This window comes from Pelobates fuscus, chromosome 3, assembly GCF_036172605.1.
Source record: "Pelobates fuscus isolate aPelFus1 chromosome 3, aPelFus1.pri, whole genome shotgun sequence".
Classification (NCBI taxonomy): Eukaryota; Metazoa; Chordata; class Amphibia; order Anura; family Pelobatidae; genus Pelobates; species Pelobates fuscus.
The window spans coordinates 171,684,431-171,701,908 of NC_086319.1; the positions used below are offsets into that span (position 1 = coordinate 171,684,431).

Genomic DNA, 17,478 nt, shown 5'->3' on the forward strand with positions numbered 1-17,478 from the left:
CACATACCAGTGGCCAAGATGAGCAGGGAAGAAGTGGGCAAGCCGAGGTTCATTAGATTATTATTATTATTACTATTATTGGTATTTATATAATTCCAACATATTCTGTAGCGCTTTACAATATTACAAGAGGGGGAGATTTAACAATAAATGAGACAATTACAAAATGTTACAGGAACAATAGATTGATGAGGACCCTGTTCAAACGAGCTTACAGTCTAGAGGAAGTGGGGTATAAAACACAATAGGACAGGGATAGCTATCAAACAAGGTGGGAGTGAAGCAGAGCTGGGTGAGAGAGTAGAGTGCTGCCCTTTAGGAGAGAGCAAGGGACAAGTATGTAAGGTGGAGGTTACTCTGGGAGGCCATACGCTTTCCCTAAGAGATGGGTCTTGAGGAACGTTTTAAATGGAGACTAAGGGAGAGTCTGATGGTGGTAAACAGGCTATTTCAAAGGAAAGGAGCCGTCTGTGAGAAGTCCTGCAAGCATGAGTTGGCCATACGGGTGTGAGCAGCGGACAGGAGAAGGTCATGGGCAGGGTGGAGAGACCGAGAAGGGGCATGCTTGTGGATCTGTGAAGACATATAAGAGGGGCTAGAGTTGTTCAGTGCTTTATAGGTATTGATTATTACTTTGAATTGACTCCTATATGATACAGGAAGCCAATGTAAGGACTGACAGAGGGGTGAGGTATTAGAGGAGCGAAAGGAGAAAAAAAATCAGTCTGGCAGCAGCATTCATTACAGACTGTAGTGGGTGTAACGGAATGCAGTAATATAGTCCACGATCTCCGTTGGTATTGTAGGTAATCCACAGTCAGAGTTAGAAAGCACGGCAATATTCCCAATCCTCCCAATAACCGGACGAAACACAGTTTGGGAGTCAACTAACTCGCTTTATTCACAGACTTCCATATTTATGCAGTTCCCCTTGCAAGGGGTTTCCTTACAGATGTTACAGGGGATTTCTCCCATCAGGCAGTACGATTATCCCAACAGGCATTGCTGCACGAGAGGGATCCTCACACTAAAATGGACGATTAAGTGGATTATCCCCTCGTGCAGCAAAACTGACAATTCACATAGAAATCCATATTTCACACAATATTGCTTGCTTTTATACGAATGACCATTCGGTAGATAGCTGGGGTCTGCGGGCACATTTAGTGAGAATACCGCTCAGATCCCAGCTATTCTAACCGAACGCCGCACAAATTACATTTATCCATCGAGTTCGGTTTAAAACTACCGAACATCGATGGGTAACAGAATGTGGCGAACGCGGGGCTCCCGAACGCTCTGGAAGTCCAGCGGTGTTCGAGTTATTGAGTAGCCGTTTTCAGTTCCCGGCTCTCGACGACCGAACACCGCTGCAGAAACCAAGGATCCAAGATGGCCGACCGCCGCATGGTCGGTAGCCGAACGACGGCCACCTAGGAGAGCCTTCAATTACCGATTGCAACATTGTTGCAATCGGTTAATTAGTGCCACACGACTGTGAGTGTGTGGTCTACTTGGGGAGCCCGCATTCGTTTGGCGAACGGCCCGGATAGCCGTGTTTCGTCAAACGAAAGGCTTGCATGCTGTTAGCGTACGGCTACCAGCATGCGAACGGACATAATATAGTACATACACAACCATGATATACAGTAATACATTCAGCCTACGGACAACCTTTGTTAACTAGAGTCCAGAAGTGGCTAGTTTTGCCACAGTGGGGCATTACGGTATTACGGTTTCTGGGAAGACCAAAGTGGAGAGAATTACAATAGTCAATGCAAGAGATTACTAGAGCATGGACAAGCTCCTTAGTAGTATCTTGGATAAGAAATGGGCGGGCGCGGGCAATGCTTTTAAGGTGGAATCGACAATATTTGGCAACAGAGTGGATGTGAAGCTCAAAGGTTAGGCCAGATTTAATTATAACACCAAATAACACCAAGACAGCGCGCTTGCAAGGATGGGCTGATGCGGGTACCATTAACTTGAAGGGAGAGAGAAAGAGGAGGATCAGTATTATGAGGAGGAAAGACACGGAGCTCAGTTTTAGAGAGATTACTTTTCAGAATGCAGGGAAAACATCCAATCAGAGATGGAAGAAAGGCAAGCGGTGACATTTTGCAGCACAAGCTGGGGAGAGGTCTTGAGAGGAGAGATATACCTGGGTGTCATCAGCGTACAGGTGGTATTGGAATCCAAATGAGGTAATAAGTTTGCCAAGAGAGGCAGTATAAAGACAAAATGAAAGGGGACCAATAAAAGAGCTTTGGGGGACTCCAACTGAGACTGGACAAAGGGAGAAGGTATCATTAGAAAAGGAGACACTGAATAAGCGTTGGACGAAATAGGAGGAAAACCATGAGAGGACAGTGAAATGGGAAAAAGAAACATGCTGAGAGTTAGGAGTGGACCAGGAAGGCATCCAGGCAGCAGCTTGTAAGCAAGAGATTTAAATGGACGTACAGTGTGTTTGTGTTGGAGTGTGTTGGAGTGAGTGTTTGTGTGTATGGGTCAGTGTTTGTGTAAACAGTAGATCACTCTGTGTCTGTGTTACTGAGTATGAGTAAACATGACTCCATGAGCTACAGAGTATGAGTGTGTGGGGGTATAACAAATTATGATCAGACTCCACTGTTTATATATTATATTTTAATTTGAGTGTTCCTTCAACTTACTTTTTCAGATCATTGTCTTCGTATTGCCTTGTCTTGCAGTGAAGCATCCTAACAAATGACTAATCTGATGGAAACATTACCACCTAGTGGACAATTTTAGCATTGCAATTTTCCATATCATTTTGTATTCCTCCCGCAGTCTGTTAAAAGCACTGTTTCTCAACGTTTTCAGTAGAATTATCCTTAAATGCTGTTGTATTTTTATCAGAGTTACCTCTCAGGGTTGGTACAGACTTTCACTGCCCTAGGCAGATTGTGCTTTTACGAGAGACACCTTGTGTGTGTAGAGTACTTATGCAAACGTATCCAAAAGCATGCAGTATCTAACAGTATCTAGTCCTTACTCCGCCATTTATAACCTTATCCTATATTGATAAAACCAATAGCATTATTATAAAGTTTATATATTTATATCTTTGTACCAATACAAGAAAAAAAGACAACTTAACCCAGAAGGAGCCCTGGCCTGTGGGCGCTTGGGGGTGTCAGGGGGGACTCCCGGGAGGCAAGGAAGACAAGGATAGCTGAAGCCCACAACAGAGTTAGTGGTGGAGCGGGAAGGGGGGTATCATATTTGCCACAAGCAGAAGAGCAACAGACAAGCAACGCAATTATGTAACAAGTTAATTGTTTTGTTTTAACCTTTTTAATAATGTTTTAGTTTTTAACTTTTTGTACACGGTAAAAACCCATTGACAGTACGGATCAATTTATGCTTACCAAAACTCACACTGCAGATTTTTTTTTGATGTAATAACTGTATTTGGTGGAGAAGCGGCGTTTGCACAAGCCAATGTGTGACTACTATGACAATCGTGCTGTCAATGCAAAAATAAAGAATAATAAAAAAAAAAACACAACTTAAATGGAGAAAGATAGAAAAGAGAAAAAAATACTCAAAATCAAGATTCAGAATCCTATGGGCCAGGGTCTTCATTTCAAAGATCCATTTCGTTTTGAATTTTCGCCGTTCACAAAAATAGTCCTCTCCTCTCCAATTTATCTCCTTTTTAAAAATAGCCATAAATAATGAAACAGTATTATGTTTTATCAAGATGACACTGGACAAAAGGTAAGTTCAGTAAAAGTAACTTCATTTGTTTTCTCGTTCACATGGGGGCCCATAATGTAAACTAGGAGAGGAACACTAATGTTATAAATGAATGTTAAGTGGAAATAGTGAATAATATACGGGAATGAGAGAAATGTCTCTGTGTTAGCACTGTTTTACTTGTCTCAAACCATTAAGTTTTCTGAATGTAATTGTTTCTGCTTTGTGACAGGTATTGGATATGCCTCTCAGGTGATAGTGTGCTATTTCATTGTCTATTACATTGTTATCCTAACGTGGGCTATATTTTACTTCATCAACTCCTTCTCATCTGAGCTTCCTTGGGCCAGCTGTAACCACACCTGGAACACAGGTACACCTTCATGATAAGGGGTTGGGAAATGGGAACCTCTGATGAGTGCAGTCAAGACAGGTTGTTGCATGGTTAATAATGGCAAGCGAGGGTCAGAAGGCAGATCAGTATATAGGAATCAGTAACATTCCATTAGAGGACCTTGTATTTATACATAACAGTAGTCCGTTACCTTAAAGGGACACTATAGCATTAAGAATACAGATGTGTATTCCTAATGCTATAGTGGCCTAGTCATAGTTTGAACAGAGAAGTCACAAAAAGGAAAATAAACTCCAATATATTCGAAGTTTATGTAATGTATAGGATAATTCAGTATTACCGAAAGGGCCTTCATATTGGTGGCATTGGGCACTCTCCAATGACTGTCCATGGCTGTCTGAAGAAGGCTCAAATCATATTGTTCCTGCCATAAAGCACCTTAGTACTTTCTAGGGTGCGGGAACCACAAATTTTCTTTGCCTCATTAACTATTCCTATGTGAAGAATGAAGCAGGGGATGGAGTGGAGGGGCAAACTAATTACCTGCATATTGTCCTGTGGGATCTTAACCGTTCTCTGTCCTGCTGTTATAATTCTTAATTATTGTTTTATGATATATTTTGTATTGCATGAATTGTAGCTCACTAGATACAGAGCTACCAAGCTTTCCAGGCTGCCTATGACCAGTCTCAATGCTGCTTTCATGTTTAATATCATTTTATCCTAGCCTTAATACCAATTGTTAGAATGGGGTTTAAATAAATTTGTGTCACTCTGCTGATCATGAAAGGGCAACCTTAGATTTAAATACAGTAGATATTTAGCATTAGAGATACAATGATATGTTAAATGTGCAGTTCACAAAGCTAATTTCTACCTTTGTATTTAAAATAGAGCATTGTGTTGATATCATCGGAAAATCGAAAAACTTGACATTTCCATCAAATGCTACATCCCCAGTTGTGGAATTTTGGGAGTACGTGAGATGCATCAGAAGTGAAATTTTGTATATATTATATATATGTGTGATATTAAGTATACAGACACAAATGCAACCCCCTTCTAACATACAATTCCCTCCATCTATTGATTAACCCATTTACTGATTAACTATGTTCAAGCCACACATTCAGCCTTTTCCAGTGCTGGTGAAATATTGAGATAGTGGGTCTCTAGACTCCATTTCCAAAATTTGACTCTCTTTGCTTGTAAGAGTACTGAATGTTGTTGAGGCTCAGGCATCCTAAAACAGACTACAAGGGTGATATAAAAAGTCATTCCTAGGAACGAGCAGGTCTGAACTGAGCAGGTCTGAAATATATACTGAGACTGGGCATTTTCTTATTGACCTAAGTTCTTGACATGCCCATTAGCTATTAATAGCTTTTTCAGCCAGATATCATTCACATTCACAAAGTCTGTGCTATAGAGGAAAAGTAAAAGGAGAGCCATTGTGGTGGATACATTATACCCCTACAGTCTCACTGATCAATCCTCTGCCATTTAGGAGTTAAATAACTTTGCTTATGCAGCCCTAGCCACACCTTCCCTGCAAGTGACTCACACAGCCTCCATAAAAAAAAAAAAGGTTTAATTTTTTAAACTGATCTTGTAGCACAAGGGGGGTGATTTATCAAAGTTTTGCTGGCACGTTTACTTCTAATATTCTTTTGATGTGTTGCTTATTTTGTGCCCAAACCTTCATTTTTACCTGTCTTTTTTTTTTTTTTTAATCAGATTTACATGTGATTTTTTTCATCAGCTCTACAGATTTATGAAAATACTGAATAAAACCTTCATTTTAAAAATCACTTTAGAAGCTCAAATTTTAATTGCCTGTCCAAAACTGTTGCAATAAATCATTCTGTTATTTTCTTGGTTCTATGTCGGCTGCTGGTGCTGTTCTTCCAAATGTCCCTTTGCAGGCATTGCTTTCCCTTAGACTGAATTCAAGCAGGAGAGACACACAGATAAGGGTTTCCCCAATAACAGACATGCAAAGTGCAGCCTTCTTATCCCTGTGCTAATCTGGAGGGGTGGATAGAGTGGTCCTAAAGGAACACGTCACAAATTATGCCACAAGGTGCACATGTGTCACTGAATTGAAGCAGACTGGCATGGCGTCATAAAATGACACAGGCATTGGGTGTAGAAATAAAGTACCAATGGTAGCGGTCAAAAACACCTTCAGAATAACAATTTGCGTCAAGAAGCACTGAGTAGTCAGTGTCAATATTGATGCCAGAATGGTGATCTATAGCTCGCACTTGAACTCGGATAGGGAACCGCAAGAGAGCGGTAGTTTTAAGCTGTTGTTTGAGTTCATTCAGTAAGTTTTTTTTAGTTGTGAACTCATATGGAGTCTATGCAAGAGTTTTTAAATCTAATAAATGTGATGAATAAATCTAATAAACAAAGTGATTTTACTCCTGAATGACAGAGGATTGAGCAGTGAGAGTGCAGGGGCATGATATATACACCAAAAGTGCTTCATTAAGCTGAACTTGTTTTGAGAACTTTTGGGGATATCTCATGATCAATGTGAACATATCCAATAATATATGTTTTTAATTAGAAACCGAGCTCTGGGGCTATCTGATGGGATTGAGCATATTGGCACTGTTCGTTGGGACTTGGCATTGTGTTTGCTGTTGGCCTGGATCATCTGTTACTTTTGTATCTGGAAAGGAGTCAAGTCTACTGGGAAGGTGAGTTTAGAATAGCGTTCACCTTTATATAAAGATGTTTCAATGCGTTCTTTTCCAATGTATAAAACTGTTACTGAACCTTCTTTTTCTGTGATACACCAAAGCAATATGCCCCTTTGCCTCTTTTTATTCCTCTTTTTGCTCCTTTTGTTCTTGTTCACTTTAGCGTTGAATCACAAAATAAGACACGTGAGTTGTATTTCCTCAAAAAAAGCACATTCTCAATTAAATGAAAAAAAATGAAATGAATGCATTAAGAGAGACACATTTATCAATCAAACAAATAAACAAAATAGAACAGTTAAATAAAACTATGCAAGAGGCAAATAAAATAAGATTTTGGTGCAAATAAGGGAATAAACAGGGTAAAAAAAAAAGAGTCTAAAAAAAAAAAAAACAGAAGCTGAGCACAGTACCTTTTATAAATAACCCTCAATTTATGGAGCCTGCCTGAAGACCACTTCCCCCCTCCTCATCTCCGTTCTGGACGCTTAGGACTTGCAGTTACAGGGACACTCCACTGCCCCCAAAACAAAATAAATACAAATCACAATTTAGTAGATATACCCCAAATGAAAATTGTCATGCATTTAATTTTGCATGTTTTCATTGGAGTTATATCTAAAAACAGCTTGCAAAACCTATCTGCTGACTTTGCAAGCACTACTCTTGTAACCCTGCCCATACTTTCTGTAGCTGTCCAATCACAGAGTGGCCAATTCAGATCAATGAGAAGTCTTTGCAAGGCCAGTGCTCTGGGCAATTGCTGCCTCTTAAGTTTAGCTCAACTGAACTAACCAAACCAGGAAGTAATATGACCGTTGTCTGATTGAAAGTCGGCAGGTTTAAACAGGTTGATTTATAAAAGTGTAAATTTCTATTGAAATCTGCTCTATTTCCAAAATGAAAAAAGACACATATAATATATAAAGCTTTTCAGCAAGCTAAAATGATTTAGGGGTCTGGAGTGTGCCTTTAGATCCTGTTCTTTTCATGGTAACCACAAAATAAACGTTCCTGTTCTTTTTCTATATCTGTCTCTGCTGCGTCTGGAACCAAGGCATCTAGTGTTTATACCTGCAAAACAAAAGTGGGGACTGGTACCATCAAGAGTGGTGCAAGTGTATCATCTCACTGCTTTCTCTTTTTTTCTTTTTCAGATTGTATATTTTACAGCTACCTTTCCATACTTGATGCTTATTATCCTGCTTATTCGTGGGATCACACTGCCTGGGGCATATGATGGGATTGTATTTTATCTGCAGCCAGACATCAGCAGGCTCAGAGATCCTCAGGTGAGCAGTAGACTATTTTCCCCACTTTGAAAAATAGAGGAATTGGAGAACATCCAGAACATTCATTTATTTATAGTGGTGTTGCTGTAAAGATCATAATATTTATAAAATACACATTAAGGCTTAAGCAAACAGTACACAAATACAGTTTGAACCATCTATCTTAGCAAATAAATATGGTCTCTAGCAGACTATTACTAGACTAGGTGATAACAGGCTATTAATAGAGTATGAGGTAAGAAATTCTATATTAAACTGACTATGGGGTGTTTGTCTTGGAAGCCAGCTCGAACAGTCGCATTTTAGGCTACCTCCAGTACCAACTAGGCCACAGCTACAAGATTACAGCAACCTGGACCAATATTTACACACTTGTCTCTCATAACTAATAAAAAGCATAACATCTCCGGTACATCAGAAGTGTATGGAAGGCCTGAAAACGATAGTTCACCACAGACGAGACAAACTGAGAGATATGCAGGAGGGTGCCTATGCAGACTTACCTTCCCCACAATCGAAGACCGAATCAGAGATCCTGTCCAGCAAAATTTAAGACCCACTCTACAAACAGATTTCCAAGCCATCACATAGGAGCTTCATATAGACCTGCAGGCCATGGGAGAGCGAACAGACAACGTGATGAAGAAGCTGGATGAGCTGTGTACGGCACTGTGGTAGACCACCTAACCTCCCTAAAATAAGAATATCAAAAGTTGATTCTCAAAAAGGGCATACTCCAAAGATTGTTCCAGAAGAAATAATATACAGGTGAGAGTAGTTGCGAAGGAGGTAGAACAAGAGTTTATGTCTGAGTACCTAGTGTCCCTATTCAAAACTTTAGTCCCTGCACTGCCTGTGAATGACTGACACATCAGCCTAGTTGCCTAGTTCACAGGATACCTAAATCCCAGAGCCTTCCCAGGGACTCAACAACAGATGTAGTGGTGCGTATGGAATGGAGAGTCACTGATTGGCTGAGAGCGTCAACTGACTGTTTCCAGCAATCAACGGCGCCCCTGCCCAGCGGCAATCCGCACTTTCTGAAACTGAAATTTCAGAAGCCGGATGCCACCTAGGGAGGGGAGATCAGAGCTGTATGCAACTTTGTGGGTTAAAACAATTGAGAACGGTATAACCCCTGAAGGTAAGAGACATGCATCACTTCACAATCATTCTTTTAAATCCACAAGGAAGCACTTTTAAACAAATATACAAAATAAAACAGGAAAAGCAGGAAAATTGTGTAATAAACATTTATAAACTTACTATAAACTTGGCCAGATTGCATTAAAAAGGCAGGACTCTGAGCTAGGCAAGTTTTTTCAACCTCGCCCTCTCCTTCATACCCACCTTAGTTTCATCATCATTGTAGCAGCAGAAGAAAGAAACTTGAATCCGGAGCCTGCTCTGCATGATCAGACTCCCTGTTTTCTTCCCTGTAGGATGTTATAAGGTGAAGAGACCTTGTGTAAATCTGTCCGGCATGCCCAATGCACTTTTCCAGCATTCCCAGGGATAGAGCACTGATTGGTTAGATACGTTTCCCCCCCGAAGTGAGTGTGGGAAGCAAAAGAAAAAAGCAGCTAAAAATAAATAAATAAATAATATTTACCTGTTTTATTATAGCCCGCAGAGTTTTTTCTAATTAGTTATGTATGTCCTTTAAACTTCTAAATGGCAAAGAATGGAGAATTTAAACTGCAAAGGCATTATCTAAACAGCAATACCACTCCATTAAGTGAGTAATTGTGTTGCTTATAGTGTCTCTTTAAGCTGACCACTGCTTTACATTACCCAGATATTGATGGTTTATTCACTAATCTTAGCATATCTTTATGTGTATTTACATATAATACCCCCAGTATGGTTACATGTTATTGTCTCAATTATATATATGTTTATGGGATCTTTTGCAGGTGTGGATGGATGCAGGGACTCAGATCTTTTTCTCATATGCCATGTGCCAAGGCTGTCTGACCGCACTGGGGAGTTACAACAAATATAACAACAACTGCTACAGGTGATCTTCATATTCTTCAGCTCAAATAGAAACTTTTGTAAATCGTTCTTAATGCACTTTCATCAGATGTCTGGATAGGTGGACCCTGTCTGGTCTTGTTGCTCTAGCTGGCCCTGGAGCTCCTTCACTTTGTTTAGGGAGCATTGTAGTCTGTCCTTATATTAAAGGACCACTCTAGGCACCCAGACGACTTCAGCTTAATGAAGTGGTCTGGGTGCCAGGTCCCTCTAGGATTAACCCTTTTTTTTTATAAACATAGCAGTTTCAGAGAAACTGCTATGTTTATAATGAGGGTTAAGCCAGCCTCCAAATCCTCTAGTGGCTGTCTCATTGACAGCCGCTAGAGGCGCTTGCGTGCTTCTCACTGTGAAAATCACAGTGAGAGCACGCAAGCGTCCATAGGAAAGCATTGTAAATGCTTTCCTATGCGACCGGCTGAATGCGAGCGCGGCTCCTGCCGCGCATGCGCATTCAGCCGATGACGTCGCGATCAAGATGGAGAGGAGGAGGAAAGCTCCCCGCCCGGCGCTGGAAAAAGAGGTAAGTTTAACCCCTTCCTCTCTCCAGAGCCCGGCGGGAGGGGGTCCCTGAGGGTGGGGGCACCTTCAGGGTACTCTAGTGCCAGGAAAACGAGTATGTTTTCCTGGCACTAGAGTGGTCCTTTAAGTACAGATCACGTAAAGAGCTCCTTCACGGTCCCCTGGCAAATCTCCATGACTCAGAGTGCTGTAGTCAATGCTCAGTCATTAACTGTGTACTGGGGCCAAAAGAGAGCTGTTATAGTGATTTGCACCCAGTATTGGTGCAGACCACAATGCTCCCACACTGAACCACCTGCTCCCCACAACTAACGAGTCCTTGCACAGACAGAACTTAACGCCCCCCAAAAGAAAAAGAACTATTGTTGAGTAGCTGTGAGCAGGAGAGTGTTAAGTATTGTTAGATGTATTGAAGATATAGTTAATTCCACTTATCTCATTCTGCAATTTCAAAATGTGACGGACCGCCTGACACCCCGACCGTGTGCCTCCACCAATCACTGCTTCCTTGTGCTCACCAAGTACTTCCAAATGTATATAGGATATAGAATGCACACCATAACAATCTCAAAAAAATATTTAAATTTTATTATGTACAAAAAAGTACCAGAATGTAAACATATAAGAAAAAATAAATATAAACAAAGTAACAGAAGTAAAGGCAGATACAATAAAATAATAGTAATAAATTACCACAAAAATCCTTACAAGCCTCAGACAGAAACACGAGTCACCAAACCCCCCCCCCAACGTTTCGGCACCAACTGGCTGCCTTTATCAAGGGTACCTGTGAAAGTACTTCCAAGCATTCCAACAGACACCATCAGCACCATAGTCCCAACTTCCAGCGTCACAGCTTGGCTGGGGTCTCGCCGTCTTTCACCCACCCTGGACCCAAGACCAGGATCCAGCTTTCAGTGGGCAGACCTCTCCTCCTCCATAGAGTCTAGCAGGATAGCTCTTACAAGAGCTAATGATTATAGCAATCCAAAGAACAATCCCAAGAGCAGGGATTTTAGCTGGTATAGCTTTCCCCTGCAAGCACAAGACGAGGCTCTGTGTTGAGGGTAAACTGGACCTGGTTTATTGGTAGCCACAACTGGCCTTTTATGCAAGTCCCCATGCACTGGACCTGAGTGTAGACTACAGTAAAAACATACATGAGATTACATTGGCTATCAGATCCAGGACACTCCCATACAAAATAGGTCAATCCCTCCCTTGTGCCTGGGAGATAATTAGTTAAATACACAAACAAATAATGAAATTATCTCTCAGTACAAGAAACATGCAATACAACAACACCCCAAAAATACCCCTAAAACATATGGAAACCCCACATATCCCCTGATAGCCCCGATCTGGGGGACCAACATATCCAAAAATCACCCAGGTCGGTTCAGGGGTTCGGGATTTCCATGGAAGTTATAATGTTGACCGACCGTTCACATGGTCCTATGCCCAAAACAGTTCCAGGGAATTAGGGCCAACGGTTGGTCTCTCTTTATGGAGTACAAAAGTACATACGTTTTTAAAGGGCCCATAGTCTTTTGGCAGGAGGCTGGCATGCAGGCTCCTCCAAGAATACGTGGCAGAGGCATTTCTGCCACAAAAAATAAGAATACACAGTGCAAATGCTTATTGAACTCAAAATTTCTGGTATTATTTTAAAACACATTGTTTACCCCTCTACCAGCATATTTGTAACGCTGTCTCTCTTTTTCTATCCATAGAGACTGCATTGCACTCTGTTGTCTGAACAGTCTCACCAGTTTTGTGGCTGGATTTGCTGTATTCTCTGTTTTGGGTTTCATGGCATGGGAGCAAGGGGTCCACATAGCTGATGTTGCTGCATCTGGTATGTAACACAGACCTAGAGTATCAAAACATACCCACATATATCTGATTTGTGGCAAACCCCTCTAATGTCTAATGAATGTACCTTGCTATCCTAACCCCAGCTTTCAAATTAATTTGATATATTATGCACTCAGATAACCTTAACTCTGTTTCTTGTCCTATATGTGCTCAGAGCCTTTCAAACTTACCAACATTAACTTCATATATTTTGCAGGTCCCGGCTTAGCATTTATTGCCTATCCAAAAGCTGTGACAATGATGCCGGCCTCCCCACTGTGGTCCTGTCTTTTCTTTCTTATGCTCATATTTTTGGGCCTGGACAGTCAGGTACTGAATGAGAAATCAACAAGGGAAAATAAGACACTTCAATGAAGAGGTGGGAGAAGATAGACATGAAGTCTTGGGAGGCCAATTGAGACAGTGGCCAGAATTTTTGGAACCTTGAAACATGCTTAATCTCAGTCAGGTCTAAATGCAAGCTTATAATAAGTATTTGATAAGGTTACACCAGGAGCATGTAGCAATTTAACCACTCATTGCCAGACTAGATCAGGTGTCATTTGCCCATCTCCCACACATAACAAGATAAGAAATCAAGGGTTCTAGGAATTAAGAGATCATTGACTTAATTCAGCATTTCTATCCTTCCAGTTTGTGGGTGTGGAAAGCCTGCTTACAGCTATCATAGACATGTATCCTGACATGTTCAGGAAGAAGTTCCGCAGAGAATTCCTGCTTTTGGGGATCACAGTAACTTGCTTCCTGCTGGGCCTGATACTTGTGACTGAGGTAAGAAGGTGGTAAAGAATGGGAAAATACAGTACTTCCTTGAATTGACCTCTTATGATTGTTGCTGGGCATTTCAGATAAATAGATCCAAGAAGTTATTGGGATGATAACCGTTAGATTCAATCTAAAGAATATAATGGGCTCTAGCTAGCCCCTATTAGAAATGCGTTCTATTAGAATGTCAGAATGTTTCATAGCACATTTAATATATCTTCATTATGTGTAATTTAAACTATGAAACTTGACGTTTAGATGAACAATTTTAGATTAATTATACAAAACTTGACTCTCTATATAGCTCTTGTACTTCCTGTAATTGTAGCCAGATTATATATATCAGGATGCTGTTTTATGAGGCTATATAACAACTGATATACATGGAGTATGCATAATAATTAGTATGCGTTATCTATACACAATCCGAAATTACATGTTGTTATGGGCTTCAGGCATATCTGCATGGGAGATAATATTAAAAAAAAAATCTGATGTTATTTTGTAGATTTTTTAAAAAAAAATTTCTTAGAGAGATAATCACCCAATGCATCAAATAATCATATTACTGACAATTTCAGAGCCTAGTAAACTCTTTATGATTCTTATATTTTGTTTTCTTGATCTCACAGGGTGGGATGTATGTCTTCCAGCTATTTGATTATTATGCAGCGAGTGGGACCTGCCTGCTCTTTATTGCTATCTTTCAGGTGGTCTGTGTGGGCTGGGTATATGGTAAGTTCCCGGAGAGCTTGCTGTCAGTGTTGGATGAGGAAGAAATGTTTGTGAATGATAAAACCTCTTTACAGGAGCTGGCCGGTTCTATGACAATGTGGAGGACATGATTGGCTATCGACCCTGGCCCTTGGTGAAGATCTGCTGGCAAATAGTCACCCCAGTAATTTGCCTGGTAAATCCAGATAAATATTAGAATAAACAAACACATGTTTTAAAACATGTCCAGTGTATATTTGATAAATGTATCTGTAAATCCACACAGCCCCCATATTAATGTTACACAACAACATTTGTTGAGAATGGGTAATGTCCAGTCCATTTATACTCAAAGTAGACGATTATATATTTTTTTTCTACAGAAACATGTTTTTATAGACAGACAGTGCTTAAACAGTATGCAGTCAGGCAAGGGACATCATAATGTATTGCCCATTAATGTAATATTAAAATAATTGAAAGACAAAGTTTTTTCCCATACAATATTAATGTGCAATGGTGGATTTTCTCTAAGCTCACAGACTATCTAACAAGGCACTTTGTATACAAGAGCTTTAATAGTTAGATTCCGGCTCACGCGGCAGGGCCCTCTTTACCTTTTGTATTAGCCTGTGTAAATCGTACTGTTTTTTCTAGCCACTCCCACCAATTGTACAGTGCTGCAGATCGGAATATGTTGGCGCTTTGTAAATACCAGTAATAATAATAATAATTACTAAATGGAGGAATAAGAGCCCTTGTGAAATACCATAGAAATATGAAAAATATAGAAATATAGAATAGAAAAATATAATCTGGTAGTAGCTGTTCTATTCTATTCAGTTTTTTTTTTTTTTTTTTTCTGACTGCTCATCTGGGTTTTCTGATAAAATGTGCAGCTTTTAAAGGAATAGTGAGTGATAGTTTGTCTGTATTTTCATTGTTTTTCTTTTATTATATGAGCCTGATTGTAAAGCTGCCTGTGTTGTGTCTTTTTAGGGTTCTCTAAAGAGAGTAATGACCAGTACTGATGGGTCATTCTGAGTTGGCGTAGCAGCAGAGCAGATAAATTGTAGTAATGTATATGAATTATACAATTCCCCTTATTAAATTAATTTACAAACAAGACAAGTATTCATATACAAAATAAATTAGGTCCAGGCACTCAGCATTGCTTCAGGAAGGCAGGTTATTAGAACAAAAACTGAAACATTTCGGCCTGCACAGAGGCCTTTATCAAGCTTATATTTAAGGCCTATTATAAAGGCCTCTGTGTAGGCCAAAACATTGCAGTTTATGTTTTAATAAACCTGCCTTCCTGCAGCAATCCTGAGTGCGTGGACTTAATTTGTTTTATCTACTTATTGAGTTTTGCCAACCCTGGCCCTTATGTGCACTTGGATTCCTAAGTGTGAGTGCGGTATCCTCCGTTTGTGAACTACTACAAGTATTCATATACAAACTGGTACATTCAATATTTGATGGATATCCCTTTCACTTCTACCATTCTATCACTGATTTTTTAAATCAGAAAATATATATTTACTTGGATGTTAATGCATATTTTATTTCTTGCTACATATTCAAAATAATATAATTTCATTCTGATGCCAGAACTTTATTTAAGGTACTTTGTATTTCCTGCGATTTCCATTTTAATGTGGGAAAAGATTTTGAACAAACTTGGAAAATACCTAATGTGTCTTAATGTGGCTTCATCAACCCAATTTGAAAATAGATTTGAGAATAGAAGAAATCATAGGAAAAGTAAGCAGATTTTCACAATAAGTGGGACACTTTAAAAATAGAAGTAATTTTAGTTTAGAGATAAGCTTATTCTACACACTTTACTACTTTATATGTAACAAAAAACACAATCATCATAGTTAGTGCAATGATACACTAAAACATAAAAAATAGAAATTTGACAGATTCAAGTTTGTTTCTAATTCCTAGGGCACTTTCGTGTTCTCCTTGATCGAATACACTCCCCTGATGTACAATAACCACTATAAGTACCCTGCCTGGGGATATTCCATTGGTTGGCTTATGGCTCTTTCCTCAATTATTTGTATCCCGCTGTATGCTATCTACATCGTACTGGTCACCAAAGGTCCATTCCTGAAGGTAAATGTGTAATACAGTCTTTCATCGAAAATAAGACATCCCCTGAAAATAAGCCCTAGCTTATTTTTGGGGGATGTTCGTAATATAAGCCCTACCTCAAAAATAAGATATAGTCGCTTGTTTGCTAATCTATGTTTGGGGAAGTTTCTCCAAGCATAGATTTGTGGGATTCCATTCACGAGAAAACGTATTTCTTGCGCATGCTTGCTACTGTTTTGCCCCGAAAATAAGAAATCCCTCAAAAATAAGCCCTGGTGCGTTATTCAGGGGGAAAATTAATATAAGACCGGTCTTATTTTCGGAGGAACACGGTAGGTAGGGTTGCATCACCATTGGCGAAGAATTTCAGAGCATATATAATTAGTGTAACTCACAAAATAATTTATGTATATTTTAAAAATGAAATGTTGTTAGCAACAGCGTTTAAGGGATTATTTATCTATACTCTGACCATGGCAGTTTTTAATAGATTATGCAGATAATGCATTAAAAAGTGGTTAAAATGTAAATGAAAATAAAAAATTCTGCAGCGCTCACAGTAATTTGCATTAGAACATCTTACATTTCCAGATAGGAAAGCATTGATACCTTAAATTCAAACTTTAGTATATAAGCATAGTGGGGCACAGTTCCTGTGGAACTCCCTACCCTGCATTAAACTCTCACCCAGTCTCCACGTCTTAAAAAAAAAGTAAATCAAAACTATTCTAGCAACCTACTTTTCTACCCTACCCTTTCTTTTTGACACTATACCCCATTCCCTCTAGCAGGGCCTCCAATGCCCTATGTTCCTGTGCATCCAACTTGTCTGTTAGTCAATCCATTGTATAGTGCTGCAGAATGTGTTGGTACTTTATAAATAATAATAATAATAACTACCGGTATTTTGTATCTTTAATTTATATATATATATATATATATTAAATGACAAACATATATATGTTTCCTAACAGAGGCTGAAGAAGCTCATCACCCCTAATGTTGCCCTCCCTCCACCCAAGATGTACATCTCAGAGCACAGCAACACAAGCAAAATTTATTTATCAAGTGTGGAAGCTAAGGATGGACTTAACGATATGAACAAAGAAACTCACTGCTGATGCAAAATATGTCTTCTGCATCCTGGGACCAACTTTTTTTGTGATATCTTGTGCTAAATGTCACATTAAAAGACACATGAGATATTTTCTTTACCTACTTCAGGGTTTGTTCCACCAGGGTGTTTCAGGGTGCCTCACTCATTAAACATCTTTAGGCATACTTGCCCTGCACTAAAGGTCTTAGGATTATTCTCTGTATGGCTAGCCAGCATGATTGCCTGTCAGCGTGGCATACATTTACATCAGGCTGA

General features: G+C 39.6%; 1 protein-coding gene across 13 annotated transcripts in view; it reads left to right on the plus strand.

Moving 5' to 3' along the window:
* The window catches only part of LOC134602633 (sodium- and chloride-dependent betaine transporter-like), a 210,192-nt gene extending 192,930 nt beyond the window's left edge, over positions 1–17,262 (plus strand). For 12 of the 13 annotated variants that reach the window (XM_063447718.1, XM_063447723.1, XM_063447713.1 and 9 more), the window contains 12 exons: positions 3,959–4,099; positions 4,976–5,057; positions 6,657–6,789; positions 7,950–8,084; positions 10,001–10,104; positions 12,377–12,501; positions 12,718–12,830; positions 13,155–13,292; positions 13,919–14,021; positions 14,096–14,196; positions 15,957–16,127; positions 17,081–17,262. In XM_063447718.1, the coding sequence (XP_063303788.1) occupies positions 3,959–4,099; positions 4,976–5,057; positions 6,657–6,789; positions 7,950–8,084; positions 10,001–10,104; positions 12,377–12,501; positions 12,718–12,830; positions 13,155–13,292; positions 13,919–14,021; positions 14,096–14,196; positions 15,957–16,127; positions 17,081–17,227 (1,493 nt within the window). In that variant the 3' untranslated portion in view covers positions 17,228–17,262. Of the gene's footprint in view, positions 1–3,958; positions 4,100–4,975; positions 5,058–6,656; positions 6,790–7,949; positions 8,085–10,000; positions 10,105–12,376; positions 12,502–12,717; positions 12,831–13,154; positions 13,293–13,918; positions 14,022–14,095; positions 14,197–15,956; positions 16,128–17,080 lie in introns of those variants that run through there. The other variant, XM_063447725.1, reaches the window with a different exon arrangement.
* Positions 17,263–17,478: the final 216 nt, after the last annotated feature.